The following is a 20,898-nucleotide window of genomic DNA, read 5'->3' on the forward strand; positions in this document are numbered from 1 at the left end:
TTTTAGAACATCGGTGTACCAGAGAGTGCAACCTTTACCATGAGATAAGGCAACATTTTTCCAGTCACTGCGAGAAGGAAAGATAACCTGATAAGGCTTGTCAAAAGCATACTCGCCAAGCATGTAGTCACTTGGCAGGCCAGAAAGAGGATGAGGAAGTACATCTTCATCAAAAATTTTCCAGGAAAGGTAACAAGAGTAGGCTTTCCATTGTTTTGAGCATTTAAGCCTCTCCATACACAAAAAAGCTTCAGCTTCAATCCGCATATGGAGCGGGCATAAACCTAAAAGTAGTTCTAGTACAGCAGTAGGTGTTGTCCTAATACATCCAGTCATGGCTATGCAGACCATCCTCTATAGCTTGTTGAGCTTATTTCTAGCAATGTCAAGTTTGGTTCTTGACCACCAGCACTAGTGAAAGAAATACTAAAACTATTTTTTTGAAATGCATCATCGACTTCATGCTATAAAAATTTTGTATTAGTGGCTCAGTAACCAGGTGATGAAATGGATTTGAAGAATGAAATTATTTATTTATTTACTGCTGAACTGGATTTAGTACTATTTCATTAATTATAAAAGCTTATACACTTTTGAAGCTGAATAAAAGGATATTTTTCTTCAGAACTTTTTTTCAAGTGCTCATTTTATAACAACATAACTCTGCTGTAAATTCTTTCGAGATATGAATGAACTTTTGCTCAAACCAACAGTTACAAAAGCTGATGTAATCGGATTTCGAAATGTGCAATAACAGCTAAAATGCAGAAATTTTAAGCCCAATGCATTACAGTTAACCGGTTTGCATTACACATAATTTACTAATCTAGAATGACTGAATAATAACACTAAAAATTGAAAATAATCCTCACCTTTAAATTGTCAGTACAAAGATCACAGTAATGAAGTTCATGAGTTCTTCTCATATGTTCCTTCAGCTTTTGAAAGGATATAAGCAGTTCAGCACAAATATTACATCGGTTTTCCAGTAGCACTTCGAATGCATGCTGAATAATGCCATCTTGAAATGTAACTTGGTATTTCTCATTCCTCAAAGAAAATTTTTCAGACACATCCAAATAAGGTTGTTTGACATGAGTAAAAATTACCTAAATAAAAATAAAGCCGCTAATAAGATCCAAGACAAACCAATAGGGAAAGGAATAGCCAAACATATAAAATAAAACAATATTTAGAATAACGTCTACTTTAACAGAATACTGAATTCTGTTGAAGCTCCAAGGTTTAATATTCTTAAAAAGTAACATATTGAAATTAGCTGACTTGTGTGATACATTTGCCCTTGACAGTGGTAAGGTTAATTTTTTGAAAAACTGCAAATGGGTGAGTTTCTTTTTCCTTTGATAGCAGTTGAAAAATTATACAAAAACTTCAAAATTATGCTTTACTTTAGTTTTATGAAACCTTAATGAAAAGCATTCACAAATAAAGAAAATCACTCAAAAGCCATATAATTTAAGATATTGAAATATACCTTGTTAAAAAATCAACATTTTCTTTTCTTATTTTAATGCAACAACTGCTATGGTTCAAAAAATTCTGTAATGAATTTGAATTATATATTTTTGAAAATTTTAACCAGAAAGTTTTACTCAAGCTCAAGAAATTTTAACCCAAGGAAAAAGTTATAAAAAATAACATTTTTTGGCCTATGCTACATAGAACCCAATCTTTCACAACGCTCAAAATAGCCCCTAATGGTCATCTGTCTCCGAATGCTACACATTAATGCAATTCCCGATACAATAACCAAATAAATTGCCTTTATTTAAAAAATATATATATTGCAAAATACCATGTAAAAATAAATGCCTTTTCCGATTTTAATTTGACATGCTAGTTTAGACTCTTGCAAAGAGATTATATCTGCATAAAAATTTGGATCAGAACTCTGCAGAGCAAAAGTCATTCAAAAGCGACATTTTCTGACCCGTAGTTGACCAAACCTATGACTTTCATGCTATTCACAAGACGCTCGAACCGACACAGCTAACAAGGCCTCCTTCCCAGGACGATATATATTAAAGCAATGCTTTTTTTGAAAAACCATCGCATCATGAATTGTCTGTTTGTTTTTTGCCTAAAGCGGTGAAAAAATCTTTAAAATGCTGCCTCTTTTGAGAAGTTAGATTTATTATTGAGGATGTTATATAGCCTTCCCATAAAGAAATAAAAATAAATAAAAAAATAAAATAAAATACATAAATAAATAAATAAAAATAAATTGAGAAATAATATAAAATTGTCGAAACCAAAGGCGGCTCGTATGGGGGGGGGGGGGGCAACAGCTCCCTCACTTTCAAAAGCGGCCTTGCACCTCCACTTTTTTAATTTTAAAATTATCGATCGATCAAAAAATGCGAGTATTGATGAATTTGCGTTTTACAACAAAAAAGAATCAACTTAAAAGTGTGTTTTAATTTTTCTCACGTTATTGTTTTCATAAAAACTAAAATTAAACTTGATAAACTTGAAATAGGGAGGGAGTCTATTGTGGCCATTTGTCTACATTTTTATTAAGATCATTTAATCAATAGTGACGTTAAAATCCAATAATTTATGCTCAATTAAAAAAAAAAATTCAACTTTAAGGGCATCGTCCACCTGAATTTTGGACTTCCCCCTCCCCCCACCTTCTGCTGTCTGCTCTGCCCCAACTTTTTTGGTGCACCAGTTGCCTGTATAGTCGAACCTCATTAAATTGGGACTCACAATAAGACTCTTCAATTGCATGCAGTATACCTAAGACCCGGTTATTCCATCCAGAGACTGCAGTTTTGTCCTTTGTTATGAACTCATCAGTCCAGGGGTGGATTTAGTCTATTCAAGAGGGTGGCAGTTGAAAATTGTAAAAGCCACCCCCCCAAACCCGTCATGTAAGGGGGCAAGGAGTTAATTGCCCCCTTCCTGTCTTTTAAGTACTAATTGCCCCCTATCGCCCCTCATGAACTTATCGTTCCCGTAAAGTGTCAAATCTCCCTTATGGGATTATCACCCCCAGGGTCGGACACCACTGTTATAAATAATAGCAATGTATTATCATACAAGTCAGCGTAGTCCATGAAAGAAAAAGGTTGGAAGACACATATAAAAATATGAAAATTATTAAAGTTCTAAAGGGGGGGGGGGCGAGCTTAGGTTCAAATTAGAAAGTGAGTAATGATGTCCAACCTCGACTACACTAACTGTCTAAACTTAATTTAAAACAAATTTGTGAAATGTACTTGATTGAAATTTATTAGTATCGATTGCTAGGAATTCCTTCAATTCTATATCATTGGTTTTAAAAAATGACGGTATACGAGGGGTCGGTTGCAACCACTGTCCCTATAGTAAATCCGCCACTGCATCAGTCTAGAATCGACAATAACTAAGCTGGAGGCAGATATCATTGCATTGAAGCCGAGTGAGCCAAAACTGGTAGCCAAAGTAAATTTAGCACACTATCGGTATAGTGCATGCGGTTTCGTGTTAGCCCAAGCTTGAGAGCGGTAAGGTACTGCTTAATAAGCAAACTTTGCCTTCAATTGACAAGTAACGAGTTGATTGTGCCAATGCTCTGGTCGCTCACTAGTGTCTTAAATTTACTTAAGCTACCAATAATTAGTAGCTAAATTGACACCAACAATTATTGTTGGTACTTTCAGCATCAATAACACGACATCCGCCTCCAGTTCGGTTAGTCTATTCCAGACTGATGAGTTGATAACAAAATTAAATTGATCAATTAACCAACGTTTTGAAGCACAAAAATTGCAAATTACTGCAGACACGTGTTTTGGAGTTACAAGGAACACGTGTCTGCAGAAGTTTGCAATTTTTTGGCTTCAAAGCGTTGATTAAATGATTCATTTAATATTGCGTGTAGTTTTGCAGAGTTTCCGGGATTCAGAGATGTTTTACTGCAAAACATCTCCCAATCCCGAAAACATCTACAAGAACATGGAATAGAATTCAACAGTGTTAAATGGTGTTCTACTGATGTTTATGACTGGTAAGACTTCTAGTTAACTTTTTAAACAAACATTAAAACATAACTATCTTAATGTGGAAAAAATAGGAAGGGTATAGTACACCCACCTATTTTGGGACTACTCATCATCTATCTTTTCCTATTTTTGCTCCTAATTTTCCAAAAACTGTTTAGCAAATTAGAAGCTAATATAGCATGTAGCAATGTAGATTACAAATAATTAATCAACACATAGCAAGCATGTTCTTTGAAGTAAACAAGGAGCAGTCTTACATAGTGATATGGATCAGGTAAATACCAGCGGGTAGGCAAATATTTTTTGGGTATTTACCCAAGGCCTGGGTAAATACTCAAAAATTGGATATTTTACAAAAATGGCAAAAATTGAATGGGATTTTTTTTTTAAATCTAAATATGAAATAATTGGTAAAACTGATACATACATATGTATTACACAGTTTATAATATTTTTTATTGAAAGACTTGATGAAATTATGAAAGAAACATATCGTGAACCAAAGAATCTTTCTTTTCAATGTCATAATTGGAGAAGTATAAGCAATTCAATGATGAACTTCAGAATTTCAAAGGCACAATCTAGATTAGTCATATCCAAAATGACAAAAAAAAAAAGCATGAGAGACGTTTGTAAGACTAGACTGAGAAGTTTTTAAAACTATGATGCTATTTATTTTATTGCTGTTTAAGTGATAATGTGGCAAATATAGAAAGTTTTCACATTAATAAGCAAAAAGAAATTTCAGTGTAAATCACTTCAAAATTGTCTGTGGCATACAATTGAAATTGTGAAAACGATAAAATGAAGTCGTGTATTACAAGCAATGCTCGTCAAAATTCAAAACCAAGAGGTGTCAAAATCTGCTACTTCTTTAAAACTTCCAGTAAGAAACCAGATGGGGCAGTTACTTGTACTGTTTCCATAGTTTAAAAGCTAACAAGTTTGTACTTCAAACTCTAGCTGTCAGTGAATCCCAGTTGTCCAGTGAATTTAAGAAAAGGCTCCTAGATGATGAAATTTTTTTGGCTTCATGTTAATAAAATGGTTCATATTTTAGAACCAATGGTGAAGTTGACTTTATCTCTGGAGGCAAATTATCTGCAAATACATTTAGTCTGTGGACAGTTCAACAAATTAGAGATTCTATTATTGGAACAGCTTCCCATGTCCCCTCTGTAAAAAAATGAAGAAAGAGAAATTTTGAATAAGTTTAAAAAAGGAAAGAATTTGGCATTGGTCCAATTCATCTTGCTGCAGATATTTTGGATCCAATGATGCAAAGCGGGTATCTGAAACCACCTGATCTGCTTGATGGTTTAACGTTTATCTATCAAGTTGGGAAGCATATGAAATTAGATAGTGTTCAACTGAAGACTGAACTTGTTCATTATAGGGAAAAGACTGGAATATGGGGAAGGAAAATATTGTGGAAAGGATTAGAGAGGATGAATCCTTTGTTATACAAATACAAATGTGACGACCAGCAACAGGCTCTGGGCCCAGCTAGGCTGGTCCTAGTCAATTAATTAGTCCCCAATGAAGATCAATGGCCCTCTTAAAGCTATCCACTCCCTTGCTCATTACCGCCTCTTCCGGTAAGCTATTCCAAGTGCCCACGACCCTGCTAAAGTAGTAGTTTTTCCTGATTTCCAAGTTAGCCTGAGATTTAAATAGCTTAAAACAATGACCCCTTGTCCTGCTTTCCCCACAAAAATTTAATCCATTTACATCTTTCATTTTGATAAATCTAAATAACTGAATCATGTCCCCTCTGACTCTCCTTTGCTCCAGGCTGTACATGTTAAGCCTATTAAGTCTGGTATCATAATCTAAATCTGAGAGTCCCCTTACTAATTTAGTTACCCTTCTTTGAACCCTTTCCAATACAAAAATATCTTTCTTCAGATAAGGCGACCAAAACTGAACAGCATACTCCAAATGAGGTCTTACTAAACTCCTATATAAAGGCAGAAGAACTTTCTTAGATTTGTTTGAAATAGATCTATTGATGAACCCAAGCATTTTGTTGGCTTTGTTACTAGCAATACTGCACTGTTGACTAAACTTGAAGTCCTGATTTATAAAGACACCCAGATCCATAACATTTTCTGCCTGATTTATGACTGAACCCTGTAAACGATATCTCATACGCTTATTTCCATGACCTAAGTGTAGCACTTGACATTTCCCTACATTAACTGCCATACCCCATTTATCTGCCCACTTAGTAATATGATCTAAATCCTCTTGCAGCTGTTTTACTTGTTCTTCATTTTCGACAATCCCCATAACTTTTACATCGTCAGCAAAACAATTCATGCTTCCAGAAATATTTTCATTGATGTCATTCATAAATATAATAAACAAAAGAGGCCCTAAAACTGATCCCTGAGGAACCCCACTTAAAACATCACTCCAATTAGAATGATTTCCTCTCACAACTACTCTTTGCTTCCTACCAGTAAGCCAATTTCTAACCCAAAGTAAAGTTTTTCCTCCTATTCCAATGTCAGCTAACTTGCTGAGAAGAACAACATGCGGTACCTTGTCAAAAGCTTTTTGAAAATCAATATAAACAACATCCACACATTTTTTGTTATCTAAAGCTGAGGTAACCTTGTCGTAGAAATGCAATAAATTAGTAGTACAGGATTTACCTTTCCTGAAACCATGCTGCAAACTAGTCAACAGACTATTAGTCTCTAAGAACATCATGATCTTAATTTTGATCAAAGTTTCGAAAATCTTACAAATCACCGAAGTCAAACTTACAGGTCTATAATTCCCAGCAATACCTTTAGACCCCTTCTTGAAGAGTGGCGTTATGTTAGCCAGCTTCCAGTCCTCAGGCACCATCCCCGAGTTATAAGAAGCATTGAAAATATTCAAAATAACATCCACTAATTCCTCTGCACATTCAACTAAAATTTTTGGATAAATATTATCTGGTCCCGGAGCTTTAGTTGCTTTAATCTTTTTCAAATGAAATAAAACCTCCTCCCTGGAAAATACCAAATCCTCAAGCTGTATAATAGCTTGTGTCTTGTTAGTGTCAACTGTTGAGATACAGTTATCGTTAAACACACTGGAAAAAAAAGTTATTTAGAACATTTGCAATATCCCTATCGTTTTGGATTAAATTTCCATACTCATCAACCAAAGGCCCAATTTGACTGTTTCGAGCTTTCCCGGAATTAGCGTAAGCAAAAAACCTCTTAGGGTTCCCATCAATGTCATCTGCCAGCCTTTGCTTCAATTCCCTTTTCTGAATCCGTACCAAATACTTAAAATTTCGCCTTGCCTTACCATACTGGAGCCTCTCCGCACTCTGACCAGTTTCTTTAAACTTACGAAAAGTGGCTTGCTTATAATTATGAGCTTCTTTAGTCTCCCTGGAGAACCACATGGGCCAAATTTTGGTACTAACACCTTTTCTCCTAAATGGAACATAGTCCCCAACGGTTTTAGCAAGTTTATCCTTAAATTCCGTCCACTGCTGATCTACTTCGCTATTTTCCAACCCTGACGAAAAAACCTCTTTCAAGCTCTGCCTAAGTGCAACAAAATCAGTGTTTCTAAAATTGGGCACAAACCTAAAATTATCATCTTTGCACACTTCAAATTTAACCCGGAACCTAATGCTGTTATGATCACTATCTCCAATATGCTCCCCTACACTCAACCCCTGAACAAAACTACCTATGTCACAAAAAACTAGATCCAAAATCGCCTCCTCTCGAGTTCCCTGAGTTACAACTTGATCTAAGAAACAGTCACCAATTACTTTTAAAAATTCCTCTTCTTTGCCATTACCAGGGTAAAAATTATTCCAATCAATACCCGGAAAATTGAAATCCCCCATTATGATAACGGATCCCTTACTGGACATGTCACTAATAATACGGTACATCTGTTCATCTTGTCCGTGGTTTGAATTAGGAGGCCTATAAATGTTTCCAAAGCGTAGCTTTTTGCCCTTACTGCTCATCAACTCCAGCCAAACCATATCAATATCAGTAGGCTTATCATTTATGACCAATTCATTGCAAATAAAATTGTCTCTAACATAAAATAAAACCCCACCACCTCTTTTACCTACTCTATCCTGTCTGAACAAATTATACCCAGCAATATGTAATAACTCTGCATCAGATTCGGTAGCCCATGTCTCTGTAATTCCAATAACATCCAACTTCTCATCCATAACTATGCTTTTCAATTCATCCATCTTGTTCCTAATACTGCGAGCATTGGTATAGAAAACTTTAAGCATGCCTAAGTTGCTTTTATTTAACACCCTGAAATTTCCTAAATTACAATTGTTAACATTACTACTCTTGTTCGTCACTTTATTTCCATTTCTAGCAATACCCAAAAAAATTTCATTCTCTCGATACCTGATGCTTGAACCATGCCCCCCATTCCAACTTAGTTTTTTGACTCCGAAGCCCTTAAAATTAATCCACTAACCATTTTGACCCCTGTAGAGCTCAGATGCAGGCCATCCCTAGCAATCCAATCACGTTTACAATGACTCCATACATCAATGAACCTGATACTGCGCTTTTCGCAAATTGACTTCAGTAGCAAGTTCAAACACCTCGCACGTTGATTTAGCCAGCTCCTATGCACTCCATACCTGGGAAGCAAACCAACCACTTGGTGGAGAAGTTTACGTGGAACCAGTATTATATAGTAGAAGTGGTTTTGTGAATTTGAAGTACTCATGTCCCATGCAGAGACATACAATACACACAATATTTCTTTAAATATGTGATCAAAATACAATTTTTGGGCAAAAATTTATTGTTTTGTATATAGTTGGTTATATATATACATAGTGGAATACATACAGAAAGTATTTTAGTTGAATATAAATTTTTGAAATAAATACCCGGGTAAATACCCATTTTGGGTATTTACCTGGGTATATACCCTGGGTATTTACCCCTAAAAATAAATACCCGGGCATTTTACATTACTAGCCCCCTGCATAATGTAGACGAACGCACGAACGGCGTTCGCAGAAAATTTTTGGCTCTGCAGAAAATTTTTTAATTACTAAACGTTAATTTTTAAAAAAAGAAATTTTTAAAAATCCCAGTTTATTTCTCTTTCTTCTGAATATTTCCCTGTCTGCTATTCTTGCCCTGTCTTCTTTGGTTTTTTCTTGTGCAAAATTAATCTAAAAAATAATGATTTCTTCTTGAAATCATGATTATAGTACACTAATTACTTAAAGACAAAGGAGCAAACAGTTGTTTATTTTACACAGCCTGAATTGTGTAAGAAGATAATTCAAGCTATATAAAATAAATAACCTTACAGACTACGAAACAATGGTCTCTATTGGTGAATCCTGCTGTAAATTGAGATCCAATGCAGTGGCGTTGAGAAAATAAAATAGCATAGATAATCCACACTTCATTAATTTTACTTTTTTAACAGATAATACCTAGGAAATACGGTATTTACTTTTGCAGAAATACTTAATTTTAAACTGAGTAGTTTTTGTTGATTTGTTTACAAAATCAAATATCTTCATAAATTTTTCAAGTAAAAAGCAGGTAGCTTATGTTTTATCTTAGTCAACAATTTGAGTAGTTTCAGATCTACATGAATTTTTTCACTACAAAATGAAAATAATAATAATGATCATGTGATTGATATTGAGCAAAAAATAATGGTTAAGGCAGTTTTCTTCCCTTGGTGAAAAATTAGCATAAACTAGATGTTGTTGCAAAAAAAAAAAAAAAAACATAAATAAATAATGATTTTAAAGCACTTTTTTTTCTGTCCTTTTTATATTCGGATATAAATTTAATTCTTTATTCAAGGATGAATTAGGCAAAATAATTATTTGAGGAATTTTTTCCAGTTAGGATTTATGTTTGCAGAAAGTTTTTAATTTTATCAAAGTCTGTCAAGGAGATTATCAATGCATACATAAAGTTGTGAGCTTTACAATACAGTCATCCCTCACTACAAACCCCCCCCCCCCTTCAACTTTCGCGGCTTCACTACTTCGCGGTTTTTTTCAGTTTTTTTTTTCAAATTCAGTAACATCGCTCGTGTAAACTTTTTCCTACAAAAGAATAACAATGGATGTCTTTTTACGTAAGCTGAGCTCTTCTGAGGTGTGTAGTTGTCTAGTTGAGGGAGTGGAGGTATAAAATCACCGAAGAAAATAAAGGGAATCGCTGTCTCAATTCAACCGTTAAACACTAACTGGAAAGTATAAATTACTGTATTATTACTAGGTAATTCATCATCGAACAAGTTGAGCTATTTTCATAGATAAGTAGATAGATTGTAAGAATTTCATGTATGTGTGTGTGTGTGTAGTTTATTTCTCAATGATTAACAATGTGATATATATTTCGTCTAATTTTGTGCAATATATTAAGTAATACAAATGTAATGGTGGCAAAGGATGCTGTTTCATGTCTAGTGGGCTCTAACTATGTTAGAAACGTATATAAGTTGTCGTAGAGTAAGTTTCATGTGCTCTAATTAGGAAAATATTAGGTTTATAAATACAGAATCCTACTTTGCAGAAATTCAGTTATCGCTGTAAAAGTCTGGAATGAATTAACCGCAATAAACGAGAGTTAACTGTATAACAAATCTGAGATTAACAGTAATACCAATTTAAACTTTGCTATTCAAAAAACAAATAAACAAACTATAAAATGCCTTTGCTTTAATTTTCCATCTTTTCAAAGTTTCTTCCAATAAGAGAACAGTAAAAATTATTTCAATTATAAAGTTGGATTTTTGCAAATTGTTTGAATCTGTAGAATTAACCAAGGAGTCATTTTTATAAAGCATGGCTGAGAATTCTCATTCTCATTCTCATTCTCATTGAATGTTTCACAAGGCCTAGGCAGAGCCTATTTACCTCGAGTCAAGTAGGGTGATGAGAGTAGCCAAAATATGCAAAAGCATACCTAGAAGGGAAGAGAAAGGGGGGGGGGGGAGAAGAAAGCCTATGGGCTCGTTAGGGCGACGAGTCCGGCGATGACGGCTTGGAGCTGTTGCTGCTGGGCCTGCATTTGTGAGAGCGCCTGTGCGAGCATAGTCAGAATTTGACTGGTGTCTGGCTTTGCAGAGAATGTTGACTGTTGAAGAGCAACGGGTCGTGGGATGAAGTCCAGAGGAGTGGTTGTCGGCTTGATGAGGGGGCGAGTCCAGGCGTTGCCGGATGCATTCGGGAACATTCTGGGTGGTTTTGGCTGGCGAGGCTTGGGACGAGCAGGACAGACTGGTGCATTGGCAGTGTGTTCGCCGCCACATAGAGCGCAGCAGGCTGGGGTATCCTTTGTTTTCGTACACTCAAACGAGCGATGGTCCCGAGCACACTTAAGACATCTGGGAGCACGATAGCATTTGGCGGCAGTATGTCCATAACGCTGGCACTTGTAGCATTGTATGGTGGTGCTTTTGGGGCGAAGTTTTTCTATTCGGATTTTCAGGAAGCCAATGTCGTGTAGGTTGAAAATTTCATCAGCATTGTCCGATTTCTGGAGGAGCACGATGAAGAGGGGAATGAGTTTCTTTTCAGGCCCGGTCCGCATTTGGATGACTTTAATGGGGTCGTAACCTTGTTCCTTGAGAGTGGAACTGATGTCCTCAGTCGAGTAGTCAAGGGGGAGGCCACGGATGACTACCTTGAGTGGTCGTTGTTTCGGGAGAAGGCGGCTGTGGAATTGGAGGTTGTGGTCCAACAGGTAGCGTTCGATGATCTCAACATCTTCTTCTATGCTGAGGAAAACTTGAAGGTCAGAACCAGAAAGTTTTCCTTGGACCTTTCCAGCGCAGATGTCAGCAAATTCAGCCAGGAGCTTGGATGGGGAGGGAGCATCCGCCACGATTATGGGAGGTGGTGAGCGACGTCTAGCTGCACTAGGTTTGGCAGTGTCATCTGCTGCCGTACTAGGATCCTGGCTTTTCTGGGGGGGTTCTTCGGAAGCTAAGACGTTAAACTTGTTTTTGGTGGGAATGTTGACTTGCACCTCGGGCCTGTGATGGGGGGTCTCAGGAACGTCATCAATCGCTTGGTTGATCTCCATATCGTCGTCGCTGCTGTCGTTGAAGAGAGTTGCGATCTTGTTTTCGACGTTGTCAGAGAGAGCCATGATGTCTTTCTGTACTTGAAGGTCGGCTGCTGTCCAGTCGGTGGACTTGGCTGATCTGAAGAGGTCGGTCCTGATGGCCTGTAGATAATTTGAAATTCCTTTGAGGGATGGTTCGTCGGAGGAAGATTCAATTTTTGATAAAGTTTCCATGGGGTCAAAGTCATATTTTTCTAAGACAGCATTAAAGGATTTTGTAGACATGGTCCTGCGTCCGGATGAGTCGCTCCTAGTGGAGGTCGTTGAAATAGTTGAAAGAGATGGAGAAATGGGTTGATGTGCGGCCGCCTCCCGGGGGACAGTTTCGATGACGGAGTTAACTCCGCCGGCCCTGACAAGGGCCTCTACGCTGTAATCCCCGGAGCGACGGTTCGCAATCTTCCGCGCTGGTTGCCGTGGCATCGAGACGAAGGAAAAAACACGTCCGAATGATGGCTGAGAATGGGCAGAGTTCACCATATTTATAAGAAATAAGAAAAAATTTTAACACAGTGGATTCTGGTTAATAGAACCACATTGGGACTGGACTATTTTGATACTAATAACCGGTTGGTCCAACTAAGAGAACAGGACCTGTGTAGCTTCACCGAGCATGCTATATACAAAACGTTTAAATGTCATTATGTTCGTTGGGAACCCAATATATGGTGGGCATACAAAGAAGAAAAATTATATTGCTTACAAAATATTTTCATTGAAAAATAAGATAAATGTTACAAAAAATCTTGGTACACTTGTTCAACAACGTGTTCAGACAGATACGGTTTTAGTTGCATTCCTTTTAGTCAGTATCGACTAGCTTCAATAACCAGAAGTCTTTAAAAATGCGAGGGTGAAAAAATAAGTTAAAAAGGTACTAATCAGCCATTAAAAATTCCAATGAATTACTTATTTTACAAACTGAAATTTTTTTAAAATAAATTTACATGTTATTGAATGTGCCCCAAGGTTGTCCTATCTTGTCCACCCCGGAAAAAATCGCCAGAAAAAACCGTCCCGGACAAAATGTCATTTTGTTCATTTTTTTGGTAAACTGAAAGTTTTTAGTTAAATTTTGAAAATAATAAATAATTGTATAGATTCTTCCAATTCAAGTAATATTTTAATTTTAAAATAGCATACATAAATATGTATATAACCAATAGTTTGAAAAATATTTTAAAGTGAAAATGAAAAAATTAAGATCAGTTGAAGTTTATGTAAGTGTGTATATAAATCAAATGAGTGTTAATAAGTCATAATGCCTGTAGTCGTATTTATAAAAACAAACACATCAGCTGTACATTTTATTGTGTTTATCTGTGATGTGGAGTTTTATTGCTTATAATAAATGCATTCATAAAATTAAAAAGTAGAAATAAAAAGTTTTTAAAGGTTAGAGTCTCAAATCATTAAAAAAAAACTGCTTGATATTAATAAAGGAAATGTTGGCATGAAAGGAAATCTGTAATACAAGTTTTTTGTAATACAAGTTTGATGATCAGCAACAGACTCTGAAACCAGCTACGATGTTCCTAGTCAATTTATTAGTTCCCAAAGAAGACTGATGGTCATTTTAAAGCTATCTACCCCTTTGCTCATTGTAGTCTCTTCCGGTGCACTGTTCTGAGTACCCGCAACCCTACTAAAGTAGTAATTTGTATGACATTAACATATCCATAAAAACATGTAGAGTACATAAATATTTTACTATGGGGTGGCATTAATAAAAACTCCAAAAATATAACAGTAAAATGTTTTTAGTTTATAAATCTTCGTTTTGTATGTATGTCTCCAAGCATTTCATTTGACTTTTCCTTCGAGTTTATTTTCTACTATTATAATATATAATAGAGTAATCATGCCCAATAGCTTATTCATTCTTAAATTTTATTACTTTTCGTTTTGTATGTATGTCTCCAAGCATTTCATTTGACTTTTCCTTCGAGTTTATTTTCTACTATTATAATATATAATAGAGTAATCATGCCCAATAGCTTATTCATTCTTAAATTTTATTACTTTTAAGTAAATTATGATCTAAAATTAGTTGCACCAATGTGTAATTAAAATTTTTTGAATTTATGAAATTTAAATGATTATAATTCGTAATAGATGATGTATTAGAATTATATACTAAATTTATTACACCATAACAATGAATTTATGTGTGGATAATCGGTTGATTTTTCATTTCATCCAATTTCTTCCGGCGTTCCGGACTTTTTACAAAGAAAGTGGACAAAATAGCAACCCTGGCTTTAACTAAACAAAATAAATTAAATTTTATTTTTTTCTTTTTGACCCCTGCTGGAACAATGCCACCATGCAACATGAGTTTCCTCAACCATTTTTTTAAATGTATATTGCTGAGTTTGATTGAAAGTTACAAGGAACCCTTATTGATTTTTTTAGCACTGACTATTAAGTTCCTTGACCCACTTGAAACTTGCTTTGAACAGCAAATTTGTCTTTTTTCTAATTTGTTCTCCTGTTCCCTGGTCCGACTAAACGGATTTTTGATCCCAAAGCGAAAAATATTATGCTTGTGTAATGGGATTTGCTTTGGTTCTTTAAGATTTGGTCCGAATAAGCAGCTGGTCTGATTAACCGGTGGTGCAATTAAGCGGATTCCACTGCATTTAGTAACTAGTTACGTGTATAAATAAATGTACAATTAATACTCTTTCAAATGTTAATTACAAGTCTGCTGAATAAAAAGAAATACAAATTCCGAATAGAAATTGCACAATATAGACAGGAACAACAACCTTCTTCAAAAAAAAATGTGCTTCCTTAAAAGGCAAAGCTAATACAGTGAAGAGGACAATCAATTGCTTCATCAAATCACAAAAAGTAAAGTAATATTTAAATTCTTAAACATTTAATAATGAAAGTCATACCATGGGCATATTCGTTCGACATATCGGGCACTCGTTTGTTTCACACAATACCCTCATTCGCGTTGAGCATTCGTAGCAGACAGGATGATCGCAAAGTCCAGTAGCAAAAATTTTGATATCGCGACAGCAAAGGACACATTCCTCCAGATCATCTGATTTCATTTCTCGGCAATGTATTGAATATGATGGCTAAGAGTATTCAGGTTTTTCTTAATTCTGAAATTTTAATTGTAAAACACACACACTACAAATAAATATATAATTTAAATCACCATATCATTCACCTATGTAATACCTGTTGTACGTCACACTCGCACAGATTTTTGTCAGTTACAAATTCAGTCAACATTTGTGAAAGGAGCGAAGAGTCGGTGGGGAGGGAACACTTTTTTAACAAGGAAATTTGCAGATCAAAGGGTTCAGGTCATCAAAGCGTATATTACTATTTTTTAGGGATTTTCAAGATCATTATTGCTACTTATAAAGATAAAAAAAACTTGTCCAACAAAAAATTCGTGTTTTAAGTTGAAGAAAATTTGTAAATAGATTTCTTAAGTTAATTTCCCAATCTGGAAAACTGAATTACCACGAAATAACTTCTGACTAATCATAAGCAAAAAAGTAATTGAAAAAGAGTTGTTTATTGCTAAACTTTGCATAGTATTCGATTTAAAAAAAGGAGTCCTAGTAGTCAGTAGTCGCTCGCCTCCATTCTCCATTGCGTGCCCCAGATCGCTTGTTTCTAATAAATTTCATTATTTTTAATAGAACACTTTAATAAAAATCAGTTATGATTCAACTCAACTTCAAAATCATCTAATTTATTTCGCTTTTCTGATTAATTAATGAATTCCTGATTATTCCAAAAAGCTCATATCACTTATATTTGTTTCCCTTTTCAATTACAGCTTTCTTATTCTCTGCTGTCAATTATCATTTTTCGCATTTAATATTTACAGAAGAGATGATTTTCTTCGGTTTTTGTTTTTGCTTCTGCTATGATGAGATGACAGCCATTTGGAGGGGTCGAAGGAATAGTCGATTGTCTCTTTAGGAGGGGGAAGGGAAGTTGTGTCGAATGCTATTTTGTTTTAACTTCTCCCACCCTTCCTAAACTAGGTGGGAAAGGTTCGTGCTCTTTTTTCGATAAGTGATGTTATTAATCTGATAAGTAACATATCCAAGTGGTGCATTTGCGTATTTTTGCTAATAATTAGTGAATGTAAACTAGATACATTTCTTAAATCGAAAGAATCATTCTGGTGCAAATGTATCGACCAACCTACGTGTACACTGGCAGATAAAGTAAGTAAACAGATGTGGATGGTGAGTAGCCATTTAAACTGATTTGATGTATTGGTTGTTTAGCATTCTACGGCCGAACATTGTTTTATTAGATTATGTGTTTCATTTCTTTATGTTACGCATTTTTTTTTTTGTAACTTGACTGGAAAATAAAAGTTAAACAGAGAATAGAATATGCGACATCATAAGATATTTTTCTGCCATCTTACCGAATCTCTACGCCATGGCTTTGCGAGTGATAGTTCTCTTATTTATCTCTAATCCGTGTTTATTTGTTATTTCAGTGCGAACAGACGAACTAAATGTTTTAAAATTTTTATTAGCGTGTTCGACGCAATTAGTTTTGTTGCATAATTAGTTACAAATGTTCTCGTTCGGGCAATTGTTTATGAAAATTATGACACTAGACGAGCGGCTCCCATAGTTAATTGTTTTTTTGTAGTATTCATTCAAAGTGTTTTTCATAAATTTTCTTGATTATTTTTTTTTTTAACTACAATTTTTTAACTCTTATTCGAGTAAAAAATTACCTATTTGGAACAATTTTATAAAAAATAAATAAAAGAAAATATTAAACACACATAAATACGTTTCTGGAAACTCCTTTCAAAACACCCTTTCTTCTTGCACTTATAAAACTACTTTGGATTTGCTATTTTTATTGCTTTATTTCTCAATTCTATAGTTTTAAACACTTCTTAAAAACTGGTACTCTGGTTTTGGTCCATTTTTCTGTTCTCTCTTTGCCGATTTAAAAATGTAATTTCCCCAAATTGTTAACCCACATTTACCTATTAGTATGTGATATCGATGACATATTTGTGAGCATAATACTGTTTCATTTTAATAATTATAATATAGAGCTACTTTAGTTAATTGTAATTAGAGCTTCACTTTATCTTTGTAATTAAAGTACAAATTATGATTTTCTGTTTGACGAAATTTGTTTGATCCACTGTGAAAAGGTTCTAGTAAAAATTTTTCATATTTTTCCCTTTCTGCTCTAGGTAGGCACATATTTTCCTAAAACTGATTGTTATATAACTATGTATACAGTAAAACCCATCCCAACGGACACCCCTCCCATGCAGACTAAATTTTATTCCCCGATTTTGAGGCAAATAAAATCATTAAACCCCATATCTGCAGACACCCCTCTGTTGTGGGCAAAAAAAATTGTCCGCATTGGAGGGGTTTTACTCAGGGTTCGTTGATTTAAATTGTAATTAAAATCATGATTTAAATCAAGTGATTTTTTAAAAAAAAATCATTGATTTAAATCAATTGAATTGAATTAACTGATTTTTTAACAAAATCATTAATTAAAACCAGTTAATTTTACTTCTTAACTTCAACAGGCAAAACTACATAGATCCCTCTTTCTGTGTGTGTAACAGATTTTCACTCTATAACTCAAAAATTACAGTTTAGAACAAAATAAAAATTTGGAGTTTATCTTATACACCATGACTAATATAGTTCAGAACAGTAATTTTTCAACATATTATTTTATGGTAAAAACGTACATGATAATAGAAACCTTATCTTTAAGCAAAGCATAAAACAAAAACATCTTATCTGAGCATTATAACGTTTTTATAAATCTTAAAATATTATTGAATAGTTTTAGATAAGAACTTATCTTAATTTTAAAAGTAAGTTGAATGGATTCGTCTATTGTATGAAATATATGTTTACTAATGTAAAGTAATTAATATCTACAAATTTTTGAACATTTAAAAAAAAATTTAAATAATCTGATTTAAATCAAAAAAATCAGACTTTTTTGATTTTTTTTAAAAAAATTAAAAAAATCACGAACCCTGGTTTTACTGTACCTAAATGTCTGTTACTGAAGTTTTTGTTCTCTAACTACAGCGAAACCTGTGTAAGGAGACCACTTGCGGTGCACTACTTTAGTGGCCAACTTACAGAGGTTGATTTATATGATAAGGGCTAAATCCATACCTGAAAAAAGTGGTCAACTTACAAGGGTGGTCAACACAGGTTGTACTGCATTATTAATTATCAGTACTGAACAATATCTGCACTCACTTTTGTATGAAAATCCATGTAATAAAATGTGAAGTATCTAGAATTAAATGTTATCCTAAGATTAGTAGTAACTTGTTTATTGCAATGTACAGGGGTGTCCCTGGTATAACACAGTTAATTCGTTCCATCTAGAGTATCAATATTGTGTTATACGAGGCTTTTTTAAAAATAACATTTTTACTTATTTTCAATACTAATTATATATGTGCATAAGAAAAATTAGGTTATATAATATGTATTGTGTTTTATCGAAACAGTGTTCCGTGTTATACAAGACTTAGAAATAATGTAAATCAAGGGATGTGTACCTTGATTTTCATTAGCGCCCATATGAGAGGGGGGGAGTGTGGGCTCAAGCCCCCCCCCCCTTTGCCCGGCCTTTGAAATTAGAACTTCCTTGCTTTTAGTACTTTTGCAAAAATGTAAAACATTTCTTCTCCAGCAATTAATGAATAAGTTATTAAAAATGTCAAAGTTTAATGACTCTAATCTGTACTGTAATTGGTTTCTATGGGGAAAATACCCTGCTAAATATCTGAGCCCCCCCCCCCTTAAAATTTTGCATTGATATATGTACCGTGTTATGACGAAACAAGTTTCATAAAAGGGCAGTTCTCAAAAGGTGGGAGCAAACACAGACCTCAACTTTGAAGCTTTAACACCAAATAACTTTCATTTTAATTAACACAAAAAATTTTAAGTTAAATTATAATCCTGTAAGGAGACAAGAATTGACATAAATTATGGAAAAAATGCTCTTCAAATGCCCTTAAAAACATTTTCTTTGTTAAACGGCACAAATTTGGACATTCCAGGGGTCTGGCCAGAGGATATTTGGGTCCGTTAACGGACCCTTCACAAAAATCCGATCAACCAAAACGGGCCTTTCACAAAATCCCAATCAAACAAAACGGACCTTTCACAAAATCCTGATCAACCAAAACGGACCCTTCACAAAATTCTGATAAACAAGATCGGATCTTTCACAAATTGTTTTCTGAAGGAGCAAATCTGAAAGCAAAGTAACGCATATTAGCATATTAAACCGCATATTAAACCCATATTAAACCGATAATTTTTGGAACCTTTCTTAAAGTCAAATTAGAGGGATCAGCTTATACAAAATCTGCTAATTTTGCAAAGAAAAAAAAATCGGCACTCTTGTGATGCTCCTGCAAGGGATAAATTGCTACTGGCAAATAAATATAATGCTTGTTGTTTGCTTCTTGGAAAGAAATTATTAGCTGGAAATAAGTTTGGTTTCAAATAATTTTGTTTTATCACAGCTAATTAGCAGCGGTGTTGTTGTAAACTTTTATGAAAAGGCGTTTGGTAAGCACTTTTCTCCCCCACTGATGATTTAATAAACAATAATAATATATATCAGCGAAATGAACTTAGAACTGCAAAGGGATAGTAAGGGTGGGGAAAAAAATGTGATCGCTTCAGATAGGGTTACTAACTTTAAAATTATCGCCATTTAGCTAGCCCATTTAGCTAGCGCCATTTAGTGTCTGGCCTGGCGTTAAACCTTTATAATGACTTGATTAGAAAATATTCTCATCATTTTACCAGCTTGTCAATATTTGCGTTTCTATGGTGCCGTGCTATGTTCAACTGTTATTTTGGGAGAAAATTATATGGGTTTGATTTTTCGATGCTAACAAGGATGATTAACTTTAAATAAACTGTTTTACTTGCCATTTTTTTCTTTAGATGTCTACATTTTTAAAAATACAATCTTTTAACATCCGATATAAGAATCATATTTTGTTCATTTTTCAAGCTAACTTCGTTTTATTAGGATGCAAATAAATGAAAAGTCTATTTTTGTTAGAACATGCACTTCAAGTTTTTAAAGCAAAATTCCATTTTCTTTTAAGACTCAAAAATTAAAATGCTGAATCAATGGTTTAATTTTATTTTTGCTTTAGCTGTGTCCACAGATATTAATGATATGTTTATCATAGGACTCTAAAATGCAATTTAAAAATAATTTTATCAAAAATATTTCTTTTACAAGCCGTTTTTATACCTTTGATGCCTTCACTTTGAGAATTGCGATCTCTTTGCATCCGCTATGGGATTCCGATTTTTTGAATTTTTGATGTTTAGTACGCTTTGTTAAGAAGTAAACAAATAAAATCTATTTTTATTTTTGTTAAAATCACGGAATTTATAAGTTTTAAACGAAATTCTGTGCAATTTTAAGAGTGTCCTGGGTCAAAAAGTTAAATGCTGAACCCCCTCGTCTGAATTTTATTTATTATTATTTTTTTTTGTTACAGTTATTTTAAATGCTGTACAGAAATATTTCTAGTATAACTTAACATAATGTAGAATGGTAGATAAATATTGCTACTTGAGTTAGCGATGCCCCCCCCCCCCGCTAAATACTAGAAAAACACCCCAGAATGATATTCTCAACATAGAAGAGGAAAACTCTCTACTTTAAGTTTAAATGATGTAGTTTGTGCCTGCTCTAAATTCTAAAATTTCGATTTAACA

The 20,898-nt window shown here is 34.3% G+C and overlaps 2 protein-coding genes across 2 annotated transcripts in view; one reads left to right on the plus strand and one right to left on the minus strand.

Moving 5' to 3' along the window:
* Positions 1-15,333, minus strand: part of LOC129230717 (E3 ubiquitin-protein ligase ZNF598-like) — a 31,357-nt gene extending 16,024 nt beyond the window's left edge. Inside the window, exons 1-2 of the mRNA XM_054865136.1 lie at positions 15,031-15,333; positions 873-1,109 (exon numbers count right to left, since the gene is read on the minus strand). Coding sequence (XP_054721111.1) covers positions 873-1,109; positions 15,031-15,192 — 399 coding nt within the window. The 5' untranslated portion in view covers positions 15,193-15,333. The remainder of the gene's footprint in view (positions 1-872; positions 1,110-15,030) is intronic.
* Positions 15,334-16,217: 884 nt separating this feature from the next.
* Positions 16,218-20,898, plus strand: part of LOC129229483 (protein Gawky-like) — a 54,816-nt gene continuing 50,135 nt past the window's right edge. Inside the window, exon 1 of the mRNA XM_054863798.1 lies at positions 16,218-16,335. The gene's annotated coding sequence lies outside the window, so the exon portion shown is untranslated. The remainder of the gene's footprint in view (positions 16,336-20,898) is intronic.

Source organism: Uloborus diversus, chromosome 9 (genome assembly GCF_026930045.1).
Source record: "Uloborus diversus isolate 005 chromosome 9, Udiv.v.3.1, whole genome shotgun sequence".
NCBI classification, from domain to species: domain Eukaryota; kingdom Metazoa; phylum Arthropoda; class Arachnida; order Araneae; family Uloboridae; genus Uloborus; species Uloborus diversus.